At 35.7% G+C, this 27,535-nt stretch overlaps 1 protein-coding gene and 1 long non-coding RNA gene across 2 annotated transcripts in view; one reads left to right on the forward strand and one right to left on the reverse strand.

The window, feature by feature from the left end:
* Window positions 1–3,572: 3,572 nt before the first annotated feature.
* Window positions 3,573–11,250, reverse strand: LOC149772831 (uncharacterized). The gene is made up of 2 exons (XM_089947231.1): window positions 11,125–11,250; window positions 3,573–3,874 (listed from the first exon to the last, which is right to left on the reverse strand). The coding sequence occupies exons 1-2, from the start codon at window positions 11,201–11,203 to the stop codon at window positions 3,573–3,575; spliced, it is 381 nt and encodes a 126-aa protein (XP_089803357.1). The 5' UTR covers window positions 11,204–11,250.
* A 112-nt stretch (window positions 11,251–11,362) lies between these two features.
* LOC149772832 (uncharacterized) overlaps window positions 11,363–27,535 on the forward strand; it is a 49,754-nt gene continuing 33,581 nt past the window's right edge. Inside the window, exon 1 of the long non-coding RNA XR_016417583.1 lies at window positions 11,363–11,433. This is a non-coding gene — a long non-coding RNA (uncharacterized LOC149772832). The remainder of the gene's footprint in view (window positions 11,434–27,535) is intronic.

Consider the following 27,535-nt stretch of genomic DNA (forward strand, 5'->3'; position numbering starts at 1 on the left):
ATATATATATATATATAATGTACTAAGCACTTCAAGTTCTGTCGGGAATTTTTTTTAATTTAAGTATTTTAATATTTTTATTTTTAACTCGAGGAAAACAGTGCTTGGGTCGGCAGCTTAAATGGTGACGGTCAGCCGACCGGGAACTTTTATTTGTTTGGCCGGATACACAGGGGCTCGTTACAAAGAAAATCAAGGGACGAGGGTTTTAACCTGTAATTATTACAGGTTAGAACCCCCCATCCCTTGATTTTCTTTGTAACGAGCCCCTGTGGCTGGATACGGCACTTCCGGTCTGCTGACGATCGGAATCTGGGAGATAACTGTATCTTATCAGTGATCTCTTAACTTTACAAAGAATGTCAGGTTACATAATTAAAATGATTATTATTTTTGTTTTTAAAAGGCCAACATGCCAAACCACATTTTATATTTCAACAATAAACGTGGATATATGCAATTTTTTCCCAAGTAATCAATTCCCATTATGTAAATGGCATGGAATGTGATGCATATTATTTGAAAAGTTTGCCCTTTTTTTAATTTAGGGTTGAAACAAGTAAAGATGTGAATCCACAATCACCAACACCACCACAAACAGCAAAGACAATAGCAACAAAATAGACCACCAAGATGGCAACACCAAAATAGATTATGACAGAAACACCAAAAAAAGTCCAGGGTAAGATAAGATGCAGCAATTTTAAACTTGCTAAAATCTTTCTAAGCAACAAGCATTGTGTCATATCTTTAACTCATTCAGCCCCAGACCCGTTATCAGTATCACTGCTGCTATGCCCCAGCAGCGCTAAGCTGTGTCTAGCTGCATGTGCCCCAGAGTTTTTACCTGCTTGAAAAATTTTGTAAACATCGTGCACATGCATTCACTCTTACCTTAATTTCTCTGCTTATATCCAATTAAAATCCAAGAAAGTTTCACCATTTATTGCAAATGAATTTGTCTACACAGTGATGTATTTTTTTTCCCTATTTGTCCAAGTCTTTCACGACTTATTTATACAGAATTTACAAAATTATGTGCAATGTTTATCCGCAAGAACTCGATCATCATCGCTGTCAGCATCCTCATCTTCGGATGATTCAATCTCAGAAACTTCTATGTCCGAATTGAAATCTCACAAAATATCCAACTGCCGAACATATCTTTCCTCAGCTTGCTCAGTATTTTCAAGATCAAACCCGAGAAACTCCTCATTTCTGCTCTCATCAAAAATCACTCTTACGTCCGCCATCATTTACGATTTTTCATGACCAGAAGACGTGTAGCTAAACTGCTTTCAAAACAGGAGCCCTTAGCTTCTGAACAATTCAAATTTCCGCAAAATGAAAGTAAAATCATTTCTGATTGGTTTAATAGTTGTTAGTTCTTGGAATAAACCCATTCCTAACCAATCAGAGACGTTGAATCTAACAAACATTCATCACGCTTGGAGACGGGATCGGTCATTGAATGCAGTAAAAAAATCACGACTACAGGCGGGATCAGCCATTGAATGCAGAAACCGGATCATGCCTACAGACGGGATCGGGGCTTAAAGGGTTAAGGGTTGATTACAGTAGCCTGGAACGCTGTATTATTGCGGTACTTAATGTTGTTATCGGTGCATACTAAAACCAATCTGTTAATGCTATATTGAAACAAACTGTAAAGGTTCTCTGACTTTCCCTCTATCCATTCCTACAAAAAATCTTGGTCAATCCAATCATGTAAATTAAACTGCATATGGTGGCTGACTCACATGACCATACCATGGGGGAACAACTCTATATTATCACATTATGTACCTAACTTATGTACGGTAGCACGCACATATTACAATAAACATAAATTTCAACTTAGTGATAAGATGGAATTTCCACGCTTGCACTGGCTGAATACTTCCGCCAAAATAAAGGATGCAATGACTCAGTTGAATACACTTATGTCCGTTAAGTTGAAATCCATGATAACAACAACAGAAATTAAAAATTAAAAAATATATATCACTTAGTCTGCATTTTTAGTGCAATGTGGGCAGATATATATATATATATATATATATATATATATATATATATATATATATATATATATATATAAAATACTGAAATATTGCCAATTTAAAAGATAGTTTAACTGTTATTGCTTTCCTATTTGTACTGGATAAGTAGGATCATAAGCAACGTTTTGTCAATTTTGGTTCATATTGGCTACCATGGAATGAGATTTCAAATATGTAAGGACATGTGTATCACTATCAGTATATGACTTATAATCATCAAACATTAGACGATACACTGAATATATTTCGTAATCAAAGCCAATGCAGGTATAGCATGTTCGATTGGAGTTTTGTATGATCAACGTAATTGCATGCACTTCACTTTAAATTAGTAAAATTTGTTTGGATATTTTAGAGGAAACTGCACAAAATATTTGCTTCCTTACTAGCTACAACTTTACCTCTGTAAACAAATGATAGAGGGCTTGTATCCAAAATTAATCCAAAAATCCTGTTTGTTATGATAATATAGGGCCTATGATACTACAACATTGGAGTATGCAGTGAAATAATGATACATTATTTTGAACTTGTCAGGCATTGAGCCAGGAATAGAATATAATCTTGACTGGATTTGTTATAAAAAGTTTATAATTATGGTCCCAAACTGAAAGAACAGTCTCTTATAGAAATACAGATTTTTCAGGTTTAATACTTTGTTTTCAGAACTAAAGGATTCCAAACATGATTTGTAAACTGAAGGCTGCCAATAACAGTTATGCTATGTGCGTACTGTTTGTTTTATAAATTCATCACATTTTATATTTTCAACCAATATATTTTTATTTTTACAACTGATCCGAAAGAAATGGCAGAATATCAAAGAGGCAGTGATAAACAAGAAAATCAGTGAAGAGCTAAAACCATCATGAAAGCAGTATATAAATGGATGAATTTTCAAAATTAAATGGACATTTTGGCACTAAAGGAATCTCGCTGGTGATTCTTGATATTTGGATCTTTTAAAAATATTATTTGTACGTGTTAAGCAAATTAAAAATAAAATGTATTCTTATATTCTGTAATATTTGCTTCATTATTGTTGGTCTGATGTTTATGCCAGGGAGGGTTCCAAGGAATCCTTGGACAATATGTCAGAGGACATCTCAGACAATAATGTCCGAGGATACCTCGAATAATATTTCCTAGAAATCTTTGGACAATATGTCCGAGGATTTCTAGGAAACCTCGGAGCATTGGTTACAAGAAACCTCTGCAGTCAGAGGTCAACCTCGGATGTTTGACAATAAAATCCTTGGACATTGGTTAAAAAAATGTTGTCCTTGGATTATTACCTCGGAAAATCAGCAAACAATACTCTGAGGTTTTTCCTAGGAGTATTTGTCCGAGGTTTCCTAGGAAAGATGCTTTGGTTCAGTAATACTATACACATGCATAAACCTCTGTCTCTTGATCTATATGTACATGTATTCTTTGAAAAGATTTGTCAATGGCAGATATGATGATTACAAATTTGCACTTTTCCTCAGAAAACTGCATACCATAGAGTTACTTACAAAAAACCTGAAGGGTGATATTTTGAATGACCCCTGGCCCTGCTGAACATGTCCATACACCCTTATCTCTTGTCCTATTCAGAGATGCAATTGTCACTTCTGCTTTGTCATTATCAGCTGTGAATGTATAGCCACTTTTAGGTTCATCTTTTGGAGTACATCTTTCGTTGTTGCAAGTTGTTTTGTAAAGTCCTTTGTGATACCAATACCGGCTTGTTCCAACTGAATAGCAAGATATTGTGGCTCTTGTGTAAATTTCAGGCAATGCTGGGCTGATGATAATTTGACCTACAACTAAAAAAATATATTACATTTTATCACTGCCTATATTCCAACAAAGAGTATATTTTACGATTCTAGAGTAGATTTTGACAGCTTGTATGAATCTTCATTAGAAATCTACTGGGTTGCAACTCCAAAATTGTCAAGATGGCTGCCCGTATTTGAGATTAGATCTAAACCATTTTTCTTTTCTGACCAACTAGATATGATTTGTTTTCTAGTGAAAACACAAGCCATACTGGATCTCAACTCAATACAAGCTTAATTTAAGATCAACCAGACACTATCTCCAGGTGAAAGCCCCATGTTTATATTAGGTGTCAGGATGACACCAATTTATTGTAAGACCAGCAAGACAGCATGACAAGTCTTTTGTAAAACTTTTTACTGACCATCCATTAACACCATTTGTAACATGACCATGGCAAAAAAACAGCTGTCTGAACAATTCTCATTAAGGACCAACTAGTTATCATAGTCATCTGGTGAAAATCCAATGTTGGTATGACTTTCCGTTGAGGAGGATCAGTAATAGTAAGATATTTTTAGACGACTACCATGGTGGCCAAACTGTATGTCAGATAAGCACCATTTACATTTAGGACTTACCAGACATCATGAGAAGTCTTCTGGTACAGACATGACTTTCCATTTAGTAGTGATAAAAAAGATTTTATGTTTGCTACCAAGTAGATAATAGTGAAAATCCCACACGTTCAATTCAAAAGGACTAGCAATAACAAGATTTTGGATGTCTGGGCAGCATGATTTTCCTTTGTTACCATCTAGACCATGGGATGAATGTATGTACACAGTTTTATGTAGTATGAGGATCAATAACATTCTTGTATGAATGGGTGGCAGATGATGGATGCCAGGCCATCCATATGCTCTTCTGATCTGTGACTAATAGAACGGACAAACCTGTGCACACTTTTATTTAAAACTAGAGATCAGCAACAAACTTAGAATTTGGGAGCACAGAGAACATGTTCCCAAGATTACAAGTTCTATCCTAAATTGAAGAGATTAATTATTAGTCATCTTTTAGTCAATTAATCCAAACAAAATGAGTAAAGTTATTTAAATATTTAAAACTAAATATCAAAAGAGAGTTAAAGTGAAAAATGTTAGAGTAAGAGAGATATTATTTAAACAATTAAAAATATTAGAAATGACTGTGCTATACAGAATGTTTGGACCTTTAAACCCTGTCATATAAGCTATCATTACTTCTGCAATTTAAATGATTAATTCTGACTCAAAACTCAAGATAACATGCAAACATGTTATGAAACATGTTCCAAACAATCTTGTCTAAGTAGTGCTTCACTTCACGTTTTCTGTCGCTTAGAAACATGTCAGTTTATAAAAAATCACTGTTCTAAAACAAATGTTTCTAGACCTTTCCATAATTGCAGCAATTTACTCCAAGTAGTTACATTTAAACAAGCCCACTTGAGAGACATATGGCATACAACACTGAACATGAAGCTAAGAAAATTGCATTGTAATGGAAGAAGTAGCATAATTTATCATATATTTGTATAAATAGATTTATATAGCTAAACAAGTAAAACTACAAGAGTCAGAACATGTCAAATAACTTGGCAAATAACAACTTAGAAAGGATATCATCCTATGTGTTAGTCTGTGTGTTTAACTTTTGCCCATGAATTTAGATTGCATGGGTCATTAGCTAACAACATATTACATAGCTAATTTCTGTTCATGATTGTAGATTTATACTTTAAGATAAGATCTGTAAACATGTTTACATGGCCTTTTGACCTTAGAATGTTCTAGAAACTGAGCTTGTTTACAAACATTTGATGGGAAAATAACCCACATTCTGGTCATTTCATTGTGTCTTAGTATTTTATATAAGGTTCTGATAATCAAAATTATTTATTCCTATTTTACCATCAGTCTAGTGGAATTACTTTTTGTTGTGTTTAAATTATTCATCGTCTACTGATATGATCCACTGACTGCTGCAGATGGTGAAAAGAGGCATTAAGTGGCCTGAGTCGCTTATATCATTGAAAAATTAAACATTTACTTTATAAAAATTTGTTGCCAGCAACTTTCGCCAGCCAGAAGGCCCTGGGTTAATAATTCATTAATCTGATTTCGTACAAGTTTTTGTGCAATTTTCAACCTTGGAAAAGCTGATTTGATCCTGGTTAGACTTAAATACTGTGCCATCAGCTGCTTTGTAACAGTATAATTAACCACTGATGTGGTATACGGATATACTTTCTTTAATACACTATGACTTTCCTCTAATTAGAAAAAGTGATATACAATAATTATGCCAACGTCAAAAAATAATTTCAAGTGGCTAAAGGTCAGATCAGTAACTCCTTGTGCAAAAATCTGTCGTGGAGATTACTGTAGTGTTCACGTGATAAATATCAGACTTGGCAGTACCGGCACAAAACTGTGTCTAATATGGGAGGTGGGGTGAATGGGAAAACACAATTATGTCTTGCTTGTGGGGGACAAAAATATTGAGCACTAAAGAGATGTTATGTATGATATAATAAACGCTGATGATAACATAAAAATAAAGGACACGCAACATTACATCAAGAGATATATTAAAAATGATAATGTCGTATTAGAGAAAGTAGAATAATATAATTGAGAAAGAGACTGATCCTGATGAATCCAGGAAGTACCCAATATATCATAACTATGAAGTGAACCAAACTGGGATTATCAGAAACTGTTGTCACAAAAAAAAACTCTTGGAAATGTCGGCAATATGGGCTACCTCATGATTGCTATTGGAAATCCAGGAAACATTATTCTCACAGATACGTATACAAGTGTTTTAATGGTGTGATAGATAAGGGTCTTGTTACTGATCACATAAACTCAGAGCAGAGCAGATAATAGACTGGAAAATTTACAAGCAATCACTCCAACAAAAACAGCAAACGTAAAATAATCCGGCAAAGACATACATACACAAAGGCTACTTAAATAAATTAATCTCAATACAGATGAAAGAATGGAATTAACAGCTGCTAGATAATAGTTTCATACACATCCAAATTCAGTGCAGCTTGTTGCAAATTGTGAAACTAACTCATGTTATTCAAAGTTGTTTAACCCAAAAATAAAATTAACATATATCACACAATAACTATCTCTGCTACCAGACCAATGTACAAGTCAGTGGTTCAGTATTTTTTCAGCCACAGCAAATTCCAATTTGACACACATTTAGACATCCACATTATCACATGCCAAGCAGTTAAAAATACTTGTGATGAATTGATCGCTGATAACAGCACACAGATGTCTCAGGCTCGGGCAAAAATTAATACATGTTGCAATAATAGAACTGAAATGCTCAGACACTTAATAAATGTGTGTATGCCAATTTTGTATCTGTCTGCTCATAAGTGCAAATGTACCTGTGATTCATTATGAACAGCACTGCTGATATAGTTCATTATTTCTTAACGGGAGACAGTGGCTGAGAGGTTAGCACATATAGACAATCTTTCTGTCAACCTGTGGAAATTTACCTCGCGTGTTCGATTCCCAAAAGCCTAAATGACATATTGTCAGCATTTAAGAAAAAAATATTTATAAGTGGGGGCTTGCCTGTGATGCACTGAGAAAAGACAAAATATCATTGATTGTAAAACTTAATCCAGGTGCACTTGCCTGGGCCCCCTCCAAACCCAAAATATGAGTGTTCATTTTTACAGCACCCAGGGTTCACTTGGGGGAGGTGCTTGATTACAAACTTGAAAAACCCTCTGAATCTCTAAAATTGCATTTTGCACTTAGAGGTTCATACAATAAAAAACATTCAACAGATATTCAATGTCAGTCAACATGGTCGCAGTCATTACTTTTTGATAACCTCAGATTGATAAATCAGTATTACCACAGGTAAAATCTACATTCTCACAATGGGGACTTGAAAGAGATGGGGTCTACTTCATGGACAGTAACCCAGCTTACATACAAGCCTCAGATTGGCCTTTGGATAGTTTAATGAGTCGAAACTACTTCGCTAAAACAGTGTATTTTTTGGTGGGGGAGGGGACAGGTTCTTATACATTTGGCTTTCCTTTTAAACTATATGTTATTGGTAAGAATTGGATATGGCCCAGAGAACATATTCCTGAAAAATATACAAAATCTGTGGATCAGGAATGGTTTCACTTGGGATAGCAATTATGTATGTATTGTTATGTATACTTGTTTTGTTTGTTTGTTTAATTTTTTTATTTTATAACATTCTATTGTAATGTAATATTGTATGCTGGACTTGACCTTGTCCAAAACTGATTTCATTTCTGCCTGACCAGATTTTTAAAATTTTATTTACGTAAACAACTAATAATAAATAGCTTCATTATTCTAATGTATGAGCTTATTATAAGGATTATTATTCAAGTAATCAAGAAGGAATAATTTGTTGATCACAGTCAGAGTATTGGAGATTCCAAAGTGAATTTTGTAAGTTATTGTGTTGTAAATAAACAGGGTTCATCAGATCATTCTAGAAGGTTGTTTTCCATTAGGTAATGGCTGTTTATAGAAAATGCTAATTGTAACCCGAGGTCAAGCAGAGAAATATATTATCTTGTGACTGTGAGGATTTAACCAGTCATGTTTAACATCTAGCACTTTCAGTTGTATTACGTTGTGACCAGTTTGGACTGAATTTTATTTTCTTCAAATTACTGAATTCAAATGATTATTTTCTCTGGAAATAAAAAAGTGCTCTGACACAATTCTTGGATAAAGATATTCACTAGACTTTATACTGAATTCAAACCTGGAATAACATTTATGTGATTCAACAAGTGACTGCTGACACATCAGCACTTCACATGCTATAACAAACAGGTCATCACCTTCAATTTTGGATCTCTTCGGACTTGAACTGAGTTTTATTCAGGCATTTTAATTACTAGGACTTGTGTCTTTAATTCTTGGATCATTTTTGGATTTAATTCGCAATACCGTAAGTTTTTTTTCCTCATTTTTCACTTTGTATTCTAGGAAAATAAATTATTTGTTAAATTTTACAACGCTTGTTTTCTTCTCTTTTCTGTTACTTATTTTAAGAGCATAGACTCGTAACAGTATCTAAATTTGGAATGTGTCAAGAACTTTTTCGTACTTATATTCATTTTGTGGGAATAGCGCTGTATTATAACATACCACCCCACCCCCCGTTCTCATCTTAAACTAAAAACATGCATGTCAGTTCTCTCCCATGAGCACATGGTAGAGGTAGGAACCACAGAGTCTGCCTTATCAATAAATTACAATGAAATCTGTGACAACATGAAATCACCTTATCATCATCATCATCATCATCATCATCAGTCTCATGACCTAGTGTGGTCATTGAGGCACTGTGCTGCTGAACATCTGACCAGTTCCCTCCACTTGTCTCGATCATGTGCCAATGCCTGTGTCTCTGCAAAACTTTTCCTGGTCCATTCTGTGATGTTGTCAGTCCACTTTTTTCTCTGTCTACCTCTCCTTCTGCCACCCTGGACGCTGCCCTGTAGGACTGTTGTGGATAGACTGTTGGCTCTAGTGACATGGCCATGCCATTTCAGCTTTCTCTTTTGGACGGTGGTGATGAGGTCCTCATACTGGCCTACTTCGTGCCTGATGGTGTTCCGCACTTCTTCATTTGTGAAGCCAGGTGTAATAACACTTTAAACATATTCCTTGCATATAATCCAATAATTTGAGTAGTCCTCTTATTTATTACCGGAAGTATCAAAAATCATTGTAGAAATAGTTGTAAAATCTCGTTTACCTTTTTTTGCCGATATTTTCATTTAGATCGTCCGCCATATTATTTCAAATGATGATTACATCCATTCTCAGCCTTGTTTATTTGTGACGCCTTATTTGGAAATGTAAAGAAATCGTAGTGAAAATTTGGCGCCGTTTGGGTCAGATTCTGCGCATTAAAAGTAAATACGGTTTATCGGCAACTTTGAAATTCACCAAGAAGTGATTATTCGCACTTGACTGATAATAATATAGCGTAGAATATCCAAAATATGGTCTGGCAAGCCTTACGTAGAAAAGGGGTCACGGCCAGAGTCTCGCTTTATCTGTCATGGCGGACAGTATAAGGTTAGAGTAACCATGCCAATTTATTTTATCGTGTAAGGGCTTAATAAATTCAAAATAAGCCAAACTTCTTTCACAACATAATTATACTTATGTAGTTGATTTCTACACTGTACCTGAATATTGTCCTTTGGAATATATAGTATGGTAACGTGCTAATTACTTAATATAATTTAAGGAACGAATTATATATATATATATATATATATATATATATATATATATATTGTTCATGAGGTTGTATGCTGAGGCCAAAGTATTATCAGTTTAATTGATATAACTTGAGATATGTTTATTCCTGTTGTTGCTGTATTGTATTGCTATACAATCTCTGAGTGGGCACGTCAGACTTGCCTTATTATTATAATAATTTTTAAACATCTGTGTGTTATATGAAACAAAAACATTCTGAAATATGTTCCAAAGATTGTCTTTGTGTATTAAACCCATTTCTGCCACTATCCAGTACCCCATACTCTTCTTCCAATAGTAGAATTATTTTTTTAAAAACGGCATGCGAAAGACGGAAATGATTTGACACGCCATTCTCTCATGTTTCTTTATATTTAGACCATTATTGAGCATAATTCATGACAGTTACATTTAAACTACATAGCCGTGTCACGTTCTGGTTTGCCCAAATCTCGCACATCCCATAACTTAAGATTTTTTTGTACTTTCCAAACTGTCGCCAAAATGCGCAGTTCCCAGCTTCTTTTTAGTTTGATGTTGCATCACTTGCAGAAAAGAATGTACAGATTAATTTATTATATAACTAATATGTATACATACACAACCAATATACACTATGGTATATACGATATAATTGAAGTGCGTTTCGATGTTTTTATTGCATTCCGACATTTCGGTGTGTTTCGGTGTTTGTATGCTCCCGAATTAGCCGACACAGTGGTACATATCACAGTATACGTCTTACATTGTAGGACTAATCCAAGTGTAGTAGCAACAGGCACTTGATTCTGGGGCAAACTAGTTTGTACACTCACTAATTAAATTGTTAACTGATGAGTGTACACAGTAGTTTTCCCCTGAAACAAGTGTCTGGTAGTTCCCCATTTCTGATCAGGAAACGATAATCATCTATAAATATTTCAAAGATACCTTACCCTTTTGTGCCCACAAAATGATTAGATGTAAAGGAAGCAGCGTCTTCATCTTTGTAGTTTCTCGCACGTAGTAACACATTTCACCCCTTCATGCAGACACGTGTTTTCGTTGCAGTTACAGCCGTGTAGACCTTGCTATCAGCACTTGGGATAACGGAGAAATCCTGCCAGTTATTAAATATTCATTTATGCAAATATGCAAATGATTTTGTTGAAACGATGGTTTTCATTGGACATTGTGGTTTTTAGAAAATAACATTGACGTTGAGACTTGTACTGCTAGAAATTTAGTATTATGTTATCAGACCGGTAGTGTATATACTTCAACCGTTACTAATAATTGATTGTACGTTTCATTTCAGGGCTGGTAATTGCATTTTATTTTGTTTACTATTACAATTGTGTAAGTACTATTTGAAATTAGACCGCCATTGGTGGCGTTATCAATTTTCGTGGATTGGTTGAATTGCAAGGTTATTTCGCTAGTAGTTTTAGTTTTATTATTATTATTATTTATTATAACCGTATCTATGGTTTCTTTGTACGTTTATATATTTCAATAAACACGTTTTTAAATTAGAACTGAAATTAAACGAAAAAGTACGCCTCATACCCATTTATGACCGTTATCAGTTTTCGTGGTTTAGTAATAAGATCGCATTATTTTATCTGCACGGCATTACTTGTAGTAGTATGACAGCGTTACTAAGAAATAAGTTACATTTTATTATGGTACTGGCAATTACATTCCTTTCCGATTAAAACACTTCTAAGTTTATTACCGTTATTAATTTTCGAGGACTGGTAAAAAAAAAATTATTGAAAAACCTACAGGGGCTCGTATCGTTGTTTACAATGGAACTTTCATACATGTGCTATATTGTAGTTATTTTATAGTACATTAGTCCGAGTTTCCTCTGACCCTTGCCTCCCCGTTTTTGATATTTGGACAACATAAATATCGTATAATAAATAGTACATGTTTGACAGGTCAGTTGTAAGTAACAATACGAGCCCCTGTGGAAAAACCAATGTGGCCTAGCTTCCGACGATATTGGTTCTGTGGTATCTCGATATTTGAACTTTTCGGTATTTATTTTATCTATTGCACCATATATTGTGTACTTATATATACCACATGACCATAGGTTACTAGTTCTAAATCACCAGGTTATTTTGGGAAAATGTCAGGATTGCTGACGCGTACACTATCTGATAAATAAACCCATGAATACTACTGTTTCAAAATAATATCCTTAACCTTTGTTCTCAGATAGAATCAATATCTTCTTAAAATTTCTATCACTTTAACAAAATGTTTAGCCAGTTTGTTGTCTGATAATGTTATACAAGAGTTAGATCATATGATTACTGTGATGGTCAAGGACTAGGAAATCCAATCTATGGTAGCAAATAAGAATCAAAATGTGAAGCATGTTAATGTCATTTTTTGGTGGCTTTCACATTTAACAGGTGTTGACTTGAAAGCTGCATTGTACACGATTTATTACTTTTCATTGGAACATCGGTTGTTGTTCAAACAGTCTTAGGTTGAAATGTACTTTCATCCTTGTATTGATTGTTCATTCTCAGAAACAATCACAGAGCAACTCCAATCATCATGGGTGGTTATTTACAAATGCATTTCTTTAATTCTTTCTTTTAAGTTTCTGTTACTGTAGGGCACAGGTGGCATAATGAGTGCCATAGAAGTAGTATCCATTTTTCAAGTTGATTACACTTTGTGCAACACAATGATACATTAAATTTCCAACATTAATACAAGTATATGCCATTATCAGATTATTTTTTTGTTGCTGGTCTTACTGCAATATCAGAGTTATTTGTGCTTGTGGCATGCTTAATTGTATGTGTGTGCTTAAAGCATGTGCAATGTCTGTTTGTAGTTGTGGCATGGTTAATTGTATGTGTGTGCTTAAAGCATGTGCAATGTCTGTTTGTAGTTGTGGCATAGCAGCAGAGAGGGTGAACAGACCATAGAATTCCGACAAAACAAATAAAACAAACAAATAAATCATCTCGTAGAAAGGTCCAGATTTTACAAATGAACTTTCCTTGAGATGTTTATTTTTGCAATGACTGATTGTGCTAATAAAACCTCAGTTTGAAATAGTAGCTGAAAAAATAAAGTACTCTACGTGTTTATTTATTTCTTGTTTATTTTTTTGACGACCAACGTTGGTAGGTACCCTCTCTGCTGCTCTTCTTCTGCTGATATTAATTAAATTATTATGTTATAATAAAAATGGTACATCCAGAATCTCATACTGCAAGAACAGCACGAGAACGATTAGAAACAATTAAAAAATTTCTTCCTGTCAGAGACTCATTTAGAAAAAATCTACAAGCGCAGCAAGAATCAAAAGTTGAGTACGAAGAAGACACTAAAAAACTATTTAAACCCGTCACTGCAGCTACTAAGAAAGCTGCGGCGGCTGTTGAAAAAACTATATGGGGAGATATTGCGGAGGAAGATGAGAAGAGGAAAAAGGGTATTTTTCCGGTATTAGAACAAACTGCGGTGCAGGCTGAAAAAACAGCAAGAAGAACCAAACAAACAAAAAAGATTTTACGAGACCTTCCAACTGGCATAGCTGCAGCTCAACCTCCATCTGTTGATGAGGAAATACTTGAAGGCATTGAAGAACTTCGTACTGAAGTCGCCGATGTGAGAAAAGAACTTGCATCTAAATCCAAACCAGCAGGAGAAAACGTAGAATTAATTGCAAAATTTAACGAAGGAGTTGTTGAGGAAATTAGAAAAACTGAAAGAGAGAGATTACCTGAAGCAATATTAAATAGTATATCTAATAAATCTAGTATTTTAAAACCCCGTTATGAAAAAACAAATGATGATAATTTCATTAAATGGATATATCGCGTATATTACAACAAAAAACAAGCTAGAGGTCCAGAATTTGAAGGACTTAAAGAAGAAATAAAAAGACTTTATAGAGAGAGACGGGAACAACTAGAACAAGGAGAGTCCTCCCAGTATCAGCTTCCTCCACCTCTGCAACAAATAGAACAACAACAATCTTCTTCGCCACAGCAAAGGTTGATGTCGGAAATTAAAAAGGCTAAAGAGTCACTTAAATCACCCCCCTCGAAGAAAATTCCTTCACCTTTACGTAAAATTTCTGCACCGAAAATGACATTTACACCGACAGATTCACCACCTGGATCACCCCCGGCCACCACTGAAGTACTTACTCCGGTAATGCAACCACCAGTATTTAAAACACCTCAAGATGAACCTAAAACAGGACGTGGTTTATGTCCTGATAATATCATCAATGACGTGTCACGGTTAGAAGTTCTCATAGGAGGAAAACGTGCCGGAAATAATTCACCAGAAATAACCAATGAAGCAGCTGATATTTGTCGGCGACTATTTCAAGGTGGTATCATGGATATTGGCGTTTACCGAGAACTTATTGATGAGCTCGTTGATGACTAGTTGTTAGATAAATGGTAAATAAAATAAGATGATTGTGCATGATAATCATCGTAAACCCACACAGGTTAGAGCGGTAAACTCACGATTACCAATCTATAGTGTTATTTACGGAAATGGACTTGGTGATGTCATCCGGGGATTATTCACGAGGATAGCTCCAAAAGTAGCACCTGTAGCAAAACAATTATCGATGAAGGCTATTGATATTGTTCGTGATAAAGCTCCTGGTGCAATTGTCAATGTTGCTGGTAAGGCGTTCTCGGCGATCAAAGAAAGACTAGCACGATTATTGCGACGAAAACAACAACCACCGGTGAAACTGGCAAGTACTGAGGTGATGCCTGCAGATGTTAGTAAAATAATAAATCAGGCTGCAAATCAAAAACTAGCGGCGTTAGCAGATCAAGGACTCGGTGAATCTGGAAATAATATCTCAAGTTTGATATCAGGAAGTGGAACTTCCCGAGGTGGAACTTTCCGGCGGCGGTGATCAACGTGTTAGACGAAAAATAATTATAATAAAATGTTCAAGCGTGTATCCGACACAGCATTTGACATGGAAGCACCTGTCCTTAAGGATGAATCGGTACGTGATTATCAATTTTATTCCTATGACGCAAAACAACCAGATCAACGTGGAAGAATTGAACTACAAGTTCATGACACAAGTAGATACTTTTTACCCGCTGATGCCTTTCTTGAGGTAGAAGGTACAATTATAAGAACAAACGATACTAATTACTTGGATCCAGTAAAAATTGGTTTTGTCAACAACGGGATCATAGCATTATTTAGTGGCGCCACATATATGATTGATGGAAAAAATATTGAATCAATTCAGAATGATGTCGACGTTGCTACAACAATAATTGGTCTGGCGAGATATTCTGATGATTATACAAGATCAGCAGGTCCCACAATGATGTTTGTGAAAGATAACTCCAATAACCCTGAAAGTGATCCGTATAATATAAGACGACCAAGAAATTTTGCCGATAACGCTGATGTTGATATGTGGCCAGTAGTTCATGGTTCTAGCGAAAATTTCAACTTGGGATTTGCATCACGTAGAAATATGTTGCTAGGAGGCAATAGAGGTTTTTCATGTACAATTCCACTATCGCATATTTTTGGATTTTGCAGGAATGTTAAAAAGGTTATTTTTGGAGCTAGACACACGGTTGTTCTTGTAAGAAAGAACGATGATAATGATGCTCTGTGGAGACCCGTTGGTGACGCTGGTAAAGTAATATTATCGAAACTTTCACTGTGGATGCCGGTAATGACTCCAACGATCGCAGAAGAACAGCGATTAATTTCTTTCATGGATGCAGGTGGTAAATCCTTGTTGTCATGGTTAACAACAAGCACAGACAGTATGCAAACTAACGTTAACGGTCAGTTTACATGGCATATAGCATCACAACAGGGTGTTTCTGCACCACGGCATATTTTTATTGCGTTTCAGAACCGTGATCGTTTAAACTCACAAACTCACTCTCATATGATATTTGACCAACTAGGTCTCACAGATATTTCTTTACGGATAAACGGACAACAGGAACCAACAGAAAATGTACAACTAAATTATGCATTAAATCACATAGGACGTGCATATCATCGTTTGATGTCATTTATGGGACGTGATCAAAATGTTGATACCGGGTTGCAAATATCACAACTAGATTTTAAAAAATTGTATCCGATTTATTATTTTTCATTAGAACATCTTGATCTATCAAAACAATCTGTCATTGATATACATCTCAAAGCAACATTAAATACTGCTGGTGTTGATTACAGAGCGATCGCGGTCATACTTAGCGACAAGGCCATGTTACTTGAAGGTGGCAGTGGTCGAATGAGGGTCGTTGATGCACCGGTGGAAAATCTTTAATCGTGTTATTTAGAAAAATATATTTTATATAAAAATGTCGTATAGTCATGTTAATGTTACTCTGACCCCGGGTCAGATAAAAAAGCTTCAATCAAAAACCGCCAACAAATGCGGAACTAAAATATCACTAAAACGAGATCATATTAGTGGTGGTCCAAACAAATTATCGTTGACAAATAATCAGATTAAACATTTCAATAAAGCCCTAGAATCAAAAACTGGAGTTCAATTCCATCTCTCCCCGAGCGCCATCAAAGACATGGTTAAAACGGGTGGTATATTTCCACTTCTTGCGGCCATTCCGGCATTAATAGCTGCAGCTGCTCCAGCTGTAGCAAAAGCGGCCGTGTTAGGTGCTGTTGGAACAGCCGCTGGAATGGCACTAAAGAAAGCAACAGGGCAGGGATACAAAAAAAAGGGACGCGGCCTAAGATTGCCAGGATCTCGTTGGGGGAGAGGCCTAAAGCTTCCAGGGTCATTTCGTTAAACGTTCCATCATCAAATTTTGATTTACTTGATGCTGCTAAAAAATTAAAAATATCCGCCTTTAGAGGTGTTTTTATGCGAGATCAATTACCGAAACAACCAAACAAACTAGAAACAGGTATTATTAATCTTGACAAACGTTCCGGACCTGGTACTCATTGGGTATCATACGCGGTTCACCCGCGTGGAATTGTTTATTTTGATTCGTACGGGTTAGCTCCACCTGTTGAATTTATCAAGTATGTCGCACCACTCCACGCAACAACTAAAGGTTCCAAAGTTTGGTATTCAACGCTACCCACACAAACAATGACAGATCCGCCAATATGCGGCCGTGAAGTAATTAATGTACTCGACGCTATATCAAAATCATCCAGGCCGCCACATAAAGTCGTGCACGATTATACAAGCAACCGATTTGTTGCGCGTAAAGCATTTTAAACAACGGATCTTATTATAATGGTTGACATCTACGGAAGATCTTCTACTAGTAAGAAAATAAAATCCGACGTTGATCTGTCAAAGTATGCGACTAAAGATGACCTCGCTGATATTATGAACCTTGCTGGAGTTGATCCAGATGAGGTTATTATTTTTCAAGATCGATATGGTAAACTAAAAACCAGCAATATCAAATGGAATGATATAGTCCGGCGAGTACTTGGTGCAGTTACAGATAATATTCCCGTGTTTACTGAGAGTGGCAAAATCAGAGATTCAAGTGTATCATTAGCAACCATCAGAGATGAAATTGCAAAAAGTGTTGCTAATCGCGTGAGAAACACCGGTGACACAATGACGGGTGAACTTAGCATGAACGGGAACAAAATAGTAGTTTTAAAAGATCCAACATCTGACGAAGACGCAGCAACAAAAAAATACGTCGATGTCAACTATGGCACCGTAGACGGTAAATTATCCACGTTACGGGCTGAGTATGACGTTCACGCAGGAGCTTTTGGAAGATTTCGAAGAAATTTTCAAAAAATCGATGATACCATAGATAAATTCTTCGGTACTCCACGCGCCATTGACATGAAACTCGTTGATATCAAAAATAACCTAGACACGATCAAACAAAGACAGCAAGACGTCGTAGCAGGAATTCCTGAGATTGTCGGTAAAACCAATTTGATTAAAATTCCAGCTGCAATAACTCCCGGGCATATCACAAACATCGTATGCACGGTATCATCGGGATTTGCAACATGGTCGCAGCAAAATAATACTATCAAATATACCGCAACAGTCACTGGCGTGTACAGGTTGTCTGTGTTTAGTGCTGCAAAATTTGAAATATTTACAACGTTTCCATGGCGTCATTCCACCGACAGGTTTTCCGGGGTTGTATCTGTTATATTAAATATCGGAACCGAAGAAATATTTATTCTGGAAGCAGATGATAAGAAATTAACCGCAACATCCTTCTGGTGGTGTTTGGAATTTGTAGCTGAAACACCTCAATTGGTTACTGTATAAAAATATATATGGACGGTGCACAATACAGATACAATCAAGCGCGTGAATGGCAGGCGACGCTAAAAGATCAAGTTGATCAATATACAGTAAAAGTAAAAAAATATCGACGACGATTGGTTATCGTTGATGTGATTGTTTATTCAGTATCCGCTGTTGTTGCTGGAACCGGTGTAATATTATCAGCGTTGACAACGATGGCACCAGTAGCTGTAACTATTTGTATTTCAGCAACAACAACTATTGCAGGTGTGCTTAGTATCATCACAAAAAAAATATGTACTTGTACGAATGAAAAATTATCCGATTACAAAATAAAATTACATACAGCGACGGTAGCATACTCGAAATTATCCTCGTTGTTATCAGCGAGTCTCAGTGATGGAATTATATCTGATTTCGAATTTTCAATGATAACCAAAATATACGATGAAGGTATTAAAGATACAAGTATCAATAATGACAGAATTACTCCAGCAGATCGTGACCAACACAACTCCGCCAAAGATAACGATGATCTCGGTAAGTTCAGCTAATCCTGAATTTAGTGTTAATTTTCCTACTGCAATTCCAGTAAAAGAAATAGCACTAGCACAATTACGAGTATATTACAGCTGGCCAAATATCAGATCAAAATCATTTAATGGTACACCAGCAAATAATTCGCTCGTATTTACTAACAAGAACAAACCCGATGGAACACCTGACTGGGTTGTTGTTGGAATACCAACTGGCAGTTATGAGATCGAACAAATCAGTGAGGAATTTGCACGTAGAATAAAATCAATAACAGGAAAAGAATCAAAAATATCAATAAACGTTCATGAGCCGACGTTGTCCTCGACGGTTGAAATAAACTCGCCTGATTATGCCGTTGATATTTATCAATCTTCAATCAGATCCGTGCTAGGATGGCCTGAAATATCACCACCGATAACACCGATACCACCAGAACCGAAAAAGTCTGATTATGTCACGGATAGACAATCATATCATGAAATTAATCCATCATACGGGGAACACCTACGTATTATAAAAAATAAATCAATGCTTCACAATTTTGTCTTCTTCGGTGGAGTTGAGGCATGGTTTTTTAAAAATCCGGGAGAAACAGGACCTCATTGGGGTTTTCATCGAGAAACGATTATTAGATATTTTCAGGAAATCAATCAAGAGTGTAAAAAACAACTAGATCAACTAAATCAATATTTTAACGAACATATTTTTGACATATCAGCGTCATCGCGTGAAAAAATCATCACGCGTGTGGAAATATTAAATCAGCTTATATCAGATATGGAATATATTAATAACCGAATAGTTCAGGCGATGGTTAGTCTTTTAAAATCACCTGAAAATTCTGATGCAAAAGCATGGTTAGAAAAATATAAATTAACAGAAGCCGATGTACCAAATTATAAATTTCCCGGGTATAGTGTAACCGAGTTGAGAAAATCTATCAATGATGTCATTGATGAGTTTTTTCCTAAAATACTCGATGCGTGGAAAAAACTAGCACCACCAGCAACTGTTCTTAGACATGATAATGATCCACACGGCGGCGGAAGACACGTATCCCCGCGGATCGTTAATATAACATCGACGGTCGCGGTCAATCTGGTTTGTGATGTAATCGATGGCAGCTATCAAATAGATCTCGGAAGATCAAATCAGGCTCAACAAGGATACATCCTGTACACGTTCACACCACAGGTTCCCCCTGGAAATTTAATCGTGCAAGAACCAACTAATCCCGTGTATTTGCGGTGTCACAATAATATGTTAACGCGAATCAATTTTAAACTCACAGACCACCTTAATCGCTTAATTGACATACGTGAAGAAGAGCTTGTAATAAATCTGTATGTGAAATCTTAAGGATTTCTGTCCTAAGACTTCCGTCTTAAGGATTTCTGTCGTAGATCTTCAGAATCAAATTCGATCAACTTAAAAAAATATTTTATTATTACTGGCACAAATTTGTGTTTGGTACAAATTAATCGGCCTAGGCAACTAAAAAAGCTAGTCGATGAAAGTAAAATTAAAATTTCTATCACAAAAAAAAATAATATTTATTAATTTTCCTGATTTTTACTGAAATTGTACAAATTACTTGATTTTGACTACCAACTACCCCCTCAGAAACATAAAAATGCACGAACTACTTGATTTTGACTACCAACTACCCCGTCAGAAACATAAAAATGCACGAACTACTTGATTTTGACTACCAACTACCCCGTCAAAATCAAGAAAGTTCTAACCTTGTCAAATTGTTCCTAACAAATTTTATTTATTATAAATTAATTTTATTTGTTAATAATATTATTTTTACTGAGATTTTTATTTTTTTTTTACTAAAATACAACGAAATTGCTCAATTTTCCTGATTTTGACTACCAACTACCCCGTCAGAAATCAAGTAGTTCGTGCATTTTTCTTTGATTTTGACTACCAACTACCCCGTCAGAATCAAGTAATTTGTGCATTTTTCTTGATTTTAGTAAAAAAAAATAAATTAATTCAGTAAATAAATAAATTAATTCAGAAATAAATAATTTGTAAAATTAAGAAATTTGTACAATTTTATGCTTTTGATGGGGTAAAAGGTAGTCAAAATTAAGAAATTTGTACAATTTTATGTTTTTGATGGGGTAAATGGTACTCAAATTAAGAAATTTGTACAATTTTATGCTTTTGATGGGGTAAATGGTAGTCAAAATTAAGAAATTTGTACAAATTTGTTAAATTTCAGTAAAAAAAAACAAATTACTAACCCATCAAATTCAGAAATAATATTTCTGATCAAATATCTCAGTCATCTTCAAAATTACTACTTTGGATCGTTTCACCAGTAACGGGGTTACCTTGGATCGTTTCACGATCTAACATTATTTTTCTTAATAGTCTTATACGGGTACTAATCGTTTTCTTTGCCTCATACTCGTGGGATAATAACGACTTTATTCTTTCTACGGCTGTAGAAAGAGGAACGAACTCCTTCACATGATCATCTTCTACGGTAGCTAGCGACTGAAACATTGCCGATTGAATCCGTTTCATGAGCCTGTATTCAGATGATAGTGTGTGTGTCCCCATGGTTTTACGTTCTTGTAAAATCTCAAAGTCAGAAACTATTTTTTCAGGATTAAGTTCATCAGATATATTAATTCCATCTTTTTTTAATTTTTTAATAGCGACAATTACATCATTGATATTTTCATGGTTCATTATGTAATATATAAATCTTTAAAATAAAAAAAAATATCCCTAGAACACCTATCGAGTGTATTAGCGAGTTCGTCGGGATGTTTCAGGGACAGCACAGCCAAGAACTCGTAGCTTGCCACCGCAATCTACCAAGTTCATTAGGCAAATATTCCCTCTACGAGAGCCCCTAACCCGCCAAACAACGGTCTAGAGGCCCAAGAGGGAGGACGGCACAACCCTCATTAAACTCGTAGCTTGCCACCGCAATCTACCAAGTTTAGAGGATATACACATAACATATATACAATGAATGAAGAGCCCCTATCGAGTGTATTAGCGAGCTCAGATTATGAATGAAACGGCACTAACTAAGGACAGCACAAGGACAGCACAGTCCTCATTAAACTCGTAGCTTGCCACCGCAATCTACCAAGTTTAGAGGATATACATATAACATATATACAATGAAATGGTTATATACAATGAATGAAGAGCCCCTATCGAGTGTATTAGCGAGCTCAGATTATGAATGAAACGGCACTAACTAAGGACAGTACAAACATATACGCTCAGCAAAATCACACCCACAATAATTAATCCAGTGGGTGATACGAAAATATGTATCAACCACAAGTCAATATTGTGGTTTGTGAATTTTGCTGAGCGGGGGGTTTTTGCGGTTCCCCCCACTATTATAAAAATCGCAATTATGCGCACCACCGACAAATTGTCAGCCATGGGATTCGATCCTGGACCGCGAGCGCCACAGTCCAATACCATACTGATCGAGCTATCAAACATTGTTACGAACATATGTTTCGGAAGTTAATATATAGCTAAGGAACCAATATTTACAGTAAACAGCGGTTTCTGAATAATAACAGTTTCTGTATTTAACAGTTTCTGTATTTATAACAGTTTCTGAATAATAACAGTTTCTGTATTTATAACAGTTTCTGAATAATAACAGTTTCTGTATTTATAACAGTTTCTGAATAATAGTTTCTGTATTTGTAGCTGGTTTCTTAAGCAGACCGAAAATCAATAATAACGGTGGCATTAATGCACCAGTCAAAGAACTTTCCAGAATGTAAGTTCAGTGAACACACAACTGCAGGTCGATTACAATGAGTAACGGTTTCTGTTTACACACAGCTTCCTACGGATCAATAACATTATCTGTTGTATGATGGGAAAATATTTAAAAACCATAAATAATACTTATGAGTCTAATGAGTTAGGTTCGTCGGCACTATACGATGTAATTAGTTAAACTGACTAATTACGATCATAAAAAACCAACCATCTACGAAGAAAACTATATATTACAAAGTAATCTCCCTTATATAATCAAAAATTCAGTAGTGTATGGAGGACCTACTGTGACATAAATTAAAAAAATTAATTCAATGTTGTGATGATAGTTAATAATGTGGTGATGATAGTTAATAATGTTGTGATGATAGTTATTGATACTTAAAGATAATTTTCTGCTTATATTTTTTCGAAAAAGCTGTTTTATATATATTTTCTGCCACTCTTTGTACTGAATGCGAGTGAATATCAAAATATTTTGCAGCTGAACGCATCGAACGAAACATAATTATTTTACCGGTTTCTATGTTTGTAGAAATTACCGCCCTCTTTCCGATTGTCTTACATCTTCCTGTATTACCGCGTGTATTATTCTCGCTGTGAGAGATAGCTTGTAAATTGGATAAATTATTGTTTTGAGTGTCCCCGTCAATATGATCAATAACAAGACCATCATTGATCACTCCGAAGAAACATTCATACGTAAATCTATGACAGAAATAATGTTTTTTCCCAACTGTAAATCTAAGATAACCAACATTATTAATACAACCAACTGGTCTCTTCAACTTGCAGTGTCTGATGATACCATCAATATTTGATTCATAGTTTGTTATGACAGGATGTGGGACAAATATATTTTGCTCCATTATAATAATATTATATGTTTAAATCATTGTTTGTCTGAAATCTTGTAATATAATCCCTCACGGATTTTATAGCGTTTTCACCGCTATTATTTTTTTTGTCATAATATCTTTTAAGTTCTCTGAACCGTTTCCCGCCGCACTTCCCACATAATTCTGTCTTTCCTCGCACTCCAATACCACACCGTAGACATGGCATTGGTCCTAGACTTCCTCGTCGTATGTTTTGTGAGTGCATCCAACAAAATTCCTTTCTACAGGATTTGTTGCATCGATTTACTGAGCCGATCATCAACCATCTGCATTGGGACATTGTATATATATATATATATAATTTTCTTTATTTAAATATTTGTTTTAATTATATGAACGAGTTTGAGAGATTATCCCAAACTAGGCCTGTTAAGTATAAATTCAACCTTGACAGATTATCTTCTGACTTGCCAGTACGAGATCTGGTTGATCCGAAAAATAAAAGTTTGATCTCGAAAATTCACGACGCCAAGAAAGAATTTTACACGGATGGTGCATCTCATACATGGTCAACGTTCAAGATTATACGCACTGACGGAGTCAAGGACGCTGTCACGGACGCTACAATGAACGACAAGCGAGCGGCAACTATCATTAACTACATCGCTGAATACGAGGGCAATCAAAAATATTTCTTCAGAGTAAAATTTATTATATTAACAGAAACAGATAGTTGGATTATCCGTGACAAATATGATCCTGTCCTTGGTAATAATAAAACTATCATATTAAGTAAAAATTCCAGACCGGGTCTACTGACAGGTATTGATAAACCGTATTATGAACGAGCATATCCTGTAACAGCGGTTATTTATGGAATTTATGAGATAAATAAAAAACCCAACGTTGATAAACTAGCGCCGATGAAATTTTCAAGGTTAAATTGTGTAGCCGAACGAGTAATAGAACATTTTACAAACGCGATGCGTGGAAATGGATTAACTGATTTAAGGCGTGAAAAAATAAACTCGTGGGCTGATTCAGTTAAGGATACCGGTGCTACAATAAAAGATGTTGCTGAGTTAGGAAAAATATTAAAATTTCCAATAACCGTGGCGACAATAACGGGAGAAGTACTGTACCAGTCGAAATATAAATCGAAGGGAGCTCCAATAAATATTATCGATCATAACGCGCACGCATGGACTAACGCGGTAACAATATTTCCACGTGATCGAACTGTTAGATTTTACCCCACAGAATTATCTGTGGCAGATATGAGTATGTTTGATTTTATTAACGAAATAAGTAAAACCGATCCTGTATCGGTATGGTTATTTAAAAGTAATGAGGAGGGTGAATTTAATCAGTTTGTCAAACCGAACGGTGAAATATATCGCACAGAATCCCTTCATGACGAGATGAAAAATCTTGCGACGTTTTTACAGTGCAAGCACGCGGAAAATACTGACAAATTACTAACTAATTGTTTTACCGTTCCATCTGTTGCGGCTCATTTCGCCAGAGAACGAAATTCATGGAAACCAACACGATTTGATTTACTCGAGGACGTACGCGCAAGTTGCGTCGAATATGGACATGGCGGATTATGGAATACCAAATACAATTACAATGATGTTATTTCGGTTGATATGGTTGCATGTTATCCAGGAAGTTTTCTGGGATACGGAGATTGTTCTACGTACTTTGAAAGATTTGGTCACCCAACAAACGAGATGACGCGGGTGGCAATTAATGGACCATTACCTGATTTTGATCTGACTGGATTCGCCTGTATTGAGTCGTTCGAGTTTAACGAAAATCTTCACAAGATTTGTTATGTTTGGTTTGGCAGACATTTTTGTGAAAAACGTTGGGCACCTATAGTTCTGTTGCGATATATGCTAGATTGTGCGATACTGACATAGTTGGTGGTCAGTGAGGCGATTATATCATATCATGCACAGACCAAAGTTTGGTTGCCCATGTCAGATTCTGAAGTTATTAGCGAGCTTAAGGATGTTTCCGAAGATGATATTCCTAATAGACTCAAAACCGCAAAAGATCTCGGTAGAAAAATTATAGGTAAATTTACTCAAGGTGGTGCATATGATTATAAAAGACATCACGCACGATTAATTTTAGATGATGCCGAGTACGATTTTATAATCGCTGATACAACGGCGAAAAATACATTTGTAAATCGAGAGAGTGTTTATTTATCCGACGGAACAAAATTAGGTACGATCGTTAGTTACATAAATGACGTATCTCCGCAATATACTCATCTAAGATCTTCCATGTTGGCTTATGTTTCTATAAATTTATTATCGATGATTAACAGATTTCCTGAGACCGCAGTCAGAGTCGCAACGGACTCGTTTTATATTTCAAGTAAATATTTAGAACCTGTTATGAAATTTACAAGTAATGATGAACGATGGGGTTCGTGGAGAATAAAAAAGGAACTATTACACAATTATGCAGAATCAGCAGATGTTCCAGTGAGAGATTTTTATCGTGAGGGTAATAAAATATCAGAAATGTCGAAGGCACCATCGTTGAGTGATCCAATAACCAGATATAAGACAGTATATCTCAATGGACCTGGTGGATGCGGCAAAACAACTCGAACGATTAATGTTTTTAGAAATTCAGATATAATCGTGCTGACACCCACACATAGACTTGCACGTGAGATGAAACAGCGGCAAGTACAATCGTGTACGTATCATAGTTTCTTCCGATGGCGCGGGGATACATGGACTCCTGAGCGAATGGGAGAAAAATATATACCTAAAATAATTATTTGGGATGAGATATGCACGGTGTCATTAGATACATTAAAAACGTTTCTTGATTGGTTGTTGACGAAAAATACCGCCATAATAATGTGTGGCGATCATGGTCAACCGCCGCCTTTTGTTGGACCATCTCCACATGATTGGTTAAAAAATTTCGTTGATTATTACGAAGAAATAGATGATGATCATAGAGCTCTTGATGCAAATTTGAAGGAGTTTAAAAAATTAATCAGATTACAATCAAACAAAATTCAGTGTGAAATAATACGTGGAGTGATCTCAGAGACATCAATGAGTGATTTTTTGAACTCATGGAGACCCACCGATTTGATCGTAGCAAGTAGAAAAATAATCAGAGACGCTTTACAACAGCAGTTATTTCAACTACATAAAGAACAATATTCAGAACTACCCGTACCGTTGTGTTATAGACCATCAGATACACGAAAACAGAATATTAATGTTGATATTCCAGGACAGACAGAGTCAAGGAAACAGAATCTCGTATTAAATGATATTGTCGCCGTTGATATCAGTGTGGTCGAAGATGCATTACGCGCTGACAAATCTCCATGGGTGTTGGGATACGCTATGACGATCCACTCGTCACAGGGATTAACTATTTCTGACACACGAGTCTGGATTGTAGACGATCGCATCGAGTGGTCAAATTTAGTTTATTTGGCGGTATCGAGGGTCAGAAATATATCTCAATTACGTAGAATTATAATTCCTGAAATCGTTGATAAATTTAACATCATCGATGATGATATAATAAGAAAAAAAAAATAATCGGATACAAACAATCTGACAAAAAAAATAAACACGACTTTGATCTTGATGTTGAATTTATTATTGAGTTAAAACAGCAGCAGAACAATCATTGCACCAGTTATAATTGTATAATGTTATGGCGATATTCGAGTAATGATTCAAGACAATTTACCGTAGATAGAAAAGATAATAGTCGCGGTCATACACGAGAAAATACCATGTTAACCTGTCTTGAGTGTAATCGACGTAGAGGCGCTAGCGCCTTGGGTGCTAGTTAAGTGATCGAAATCACCGAAGTGATCGCGGTGGTAGTTGTGTATCCGCGGGAATTATTTGTAGTTGTTCACGT

Source organism: Sinohyriopsis cumingii, unplaced genomic scaffold (assembly GCF_028554795.1).
Source record: "Sinohyriopsis cumingii isolate HCF-2022 unplaced genomic scaffold, ASM2855479v2 utg001110l, whole genome shotgun sequence".
Taxonomy (NCBI): Eukaryota; Metazoa; Mollusca; class Bivalvia; order Unionida; family Unionidae; genus Sinohyriopsis; species Sinohyriopsis cumingii.

Coding starts and splice junctions, on each gene's coding strand:
- LOC149772831 (XM_089947231.1), bottom strand. CDS start 11,203: ATGTGTTACTACGTGCGAGAAACTACAAAGATGAAGACGCTGCTTCCT. Junction 3,875..11,124: donor CATTTTGTGGGCACAAAAGG/GTAAGGTATCTT, acceptor ATATTTTTTTAG/TTGTAGGTCAAATTATCATC.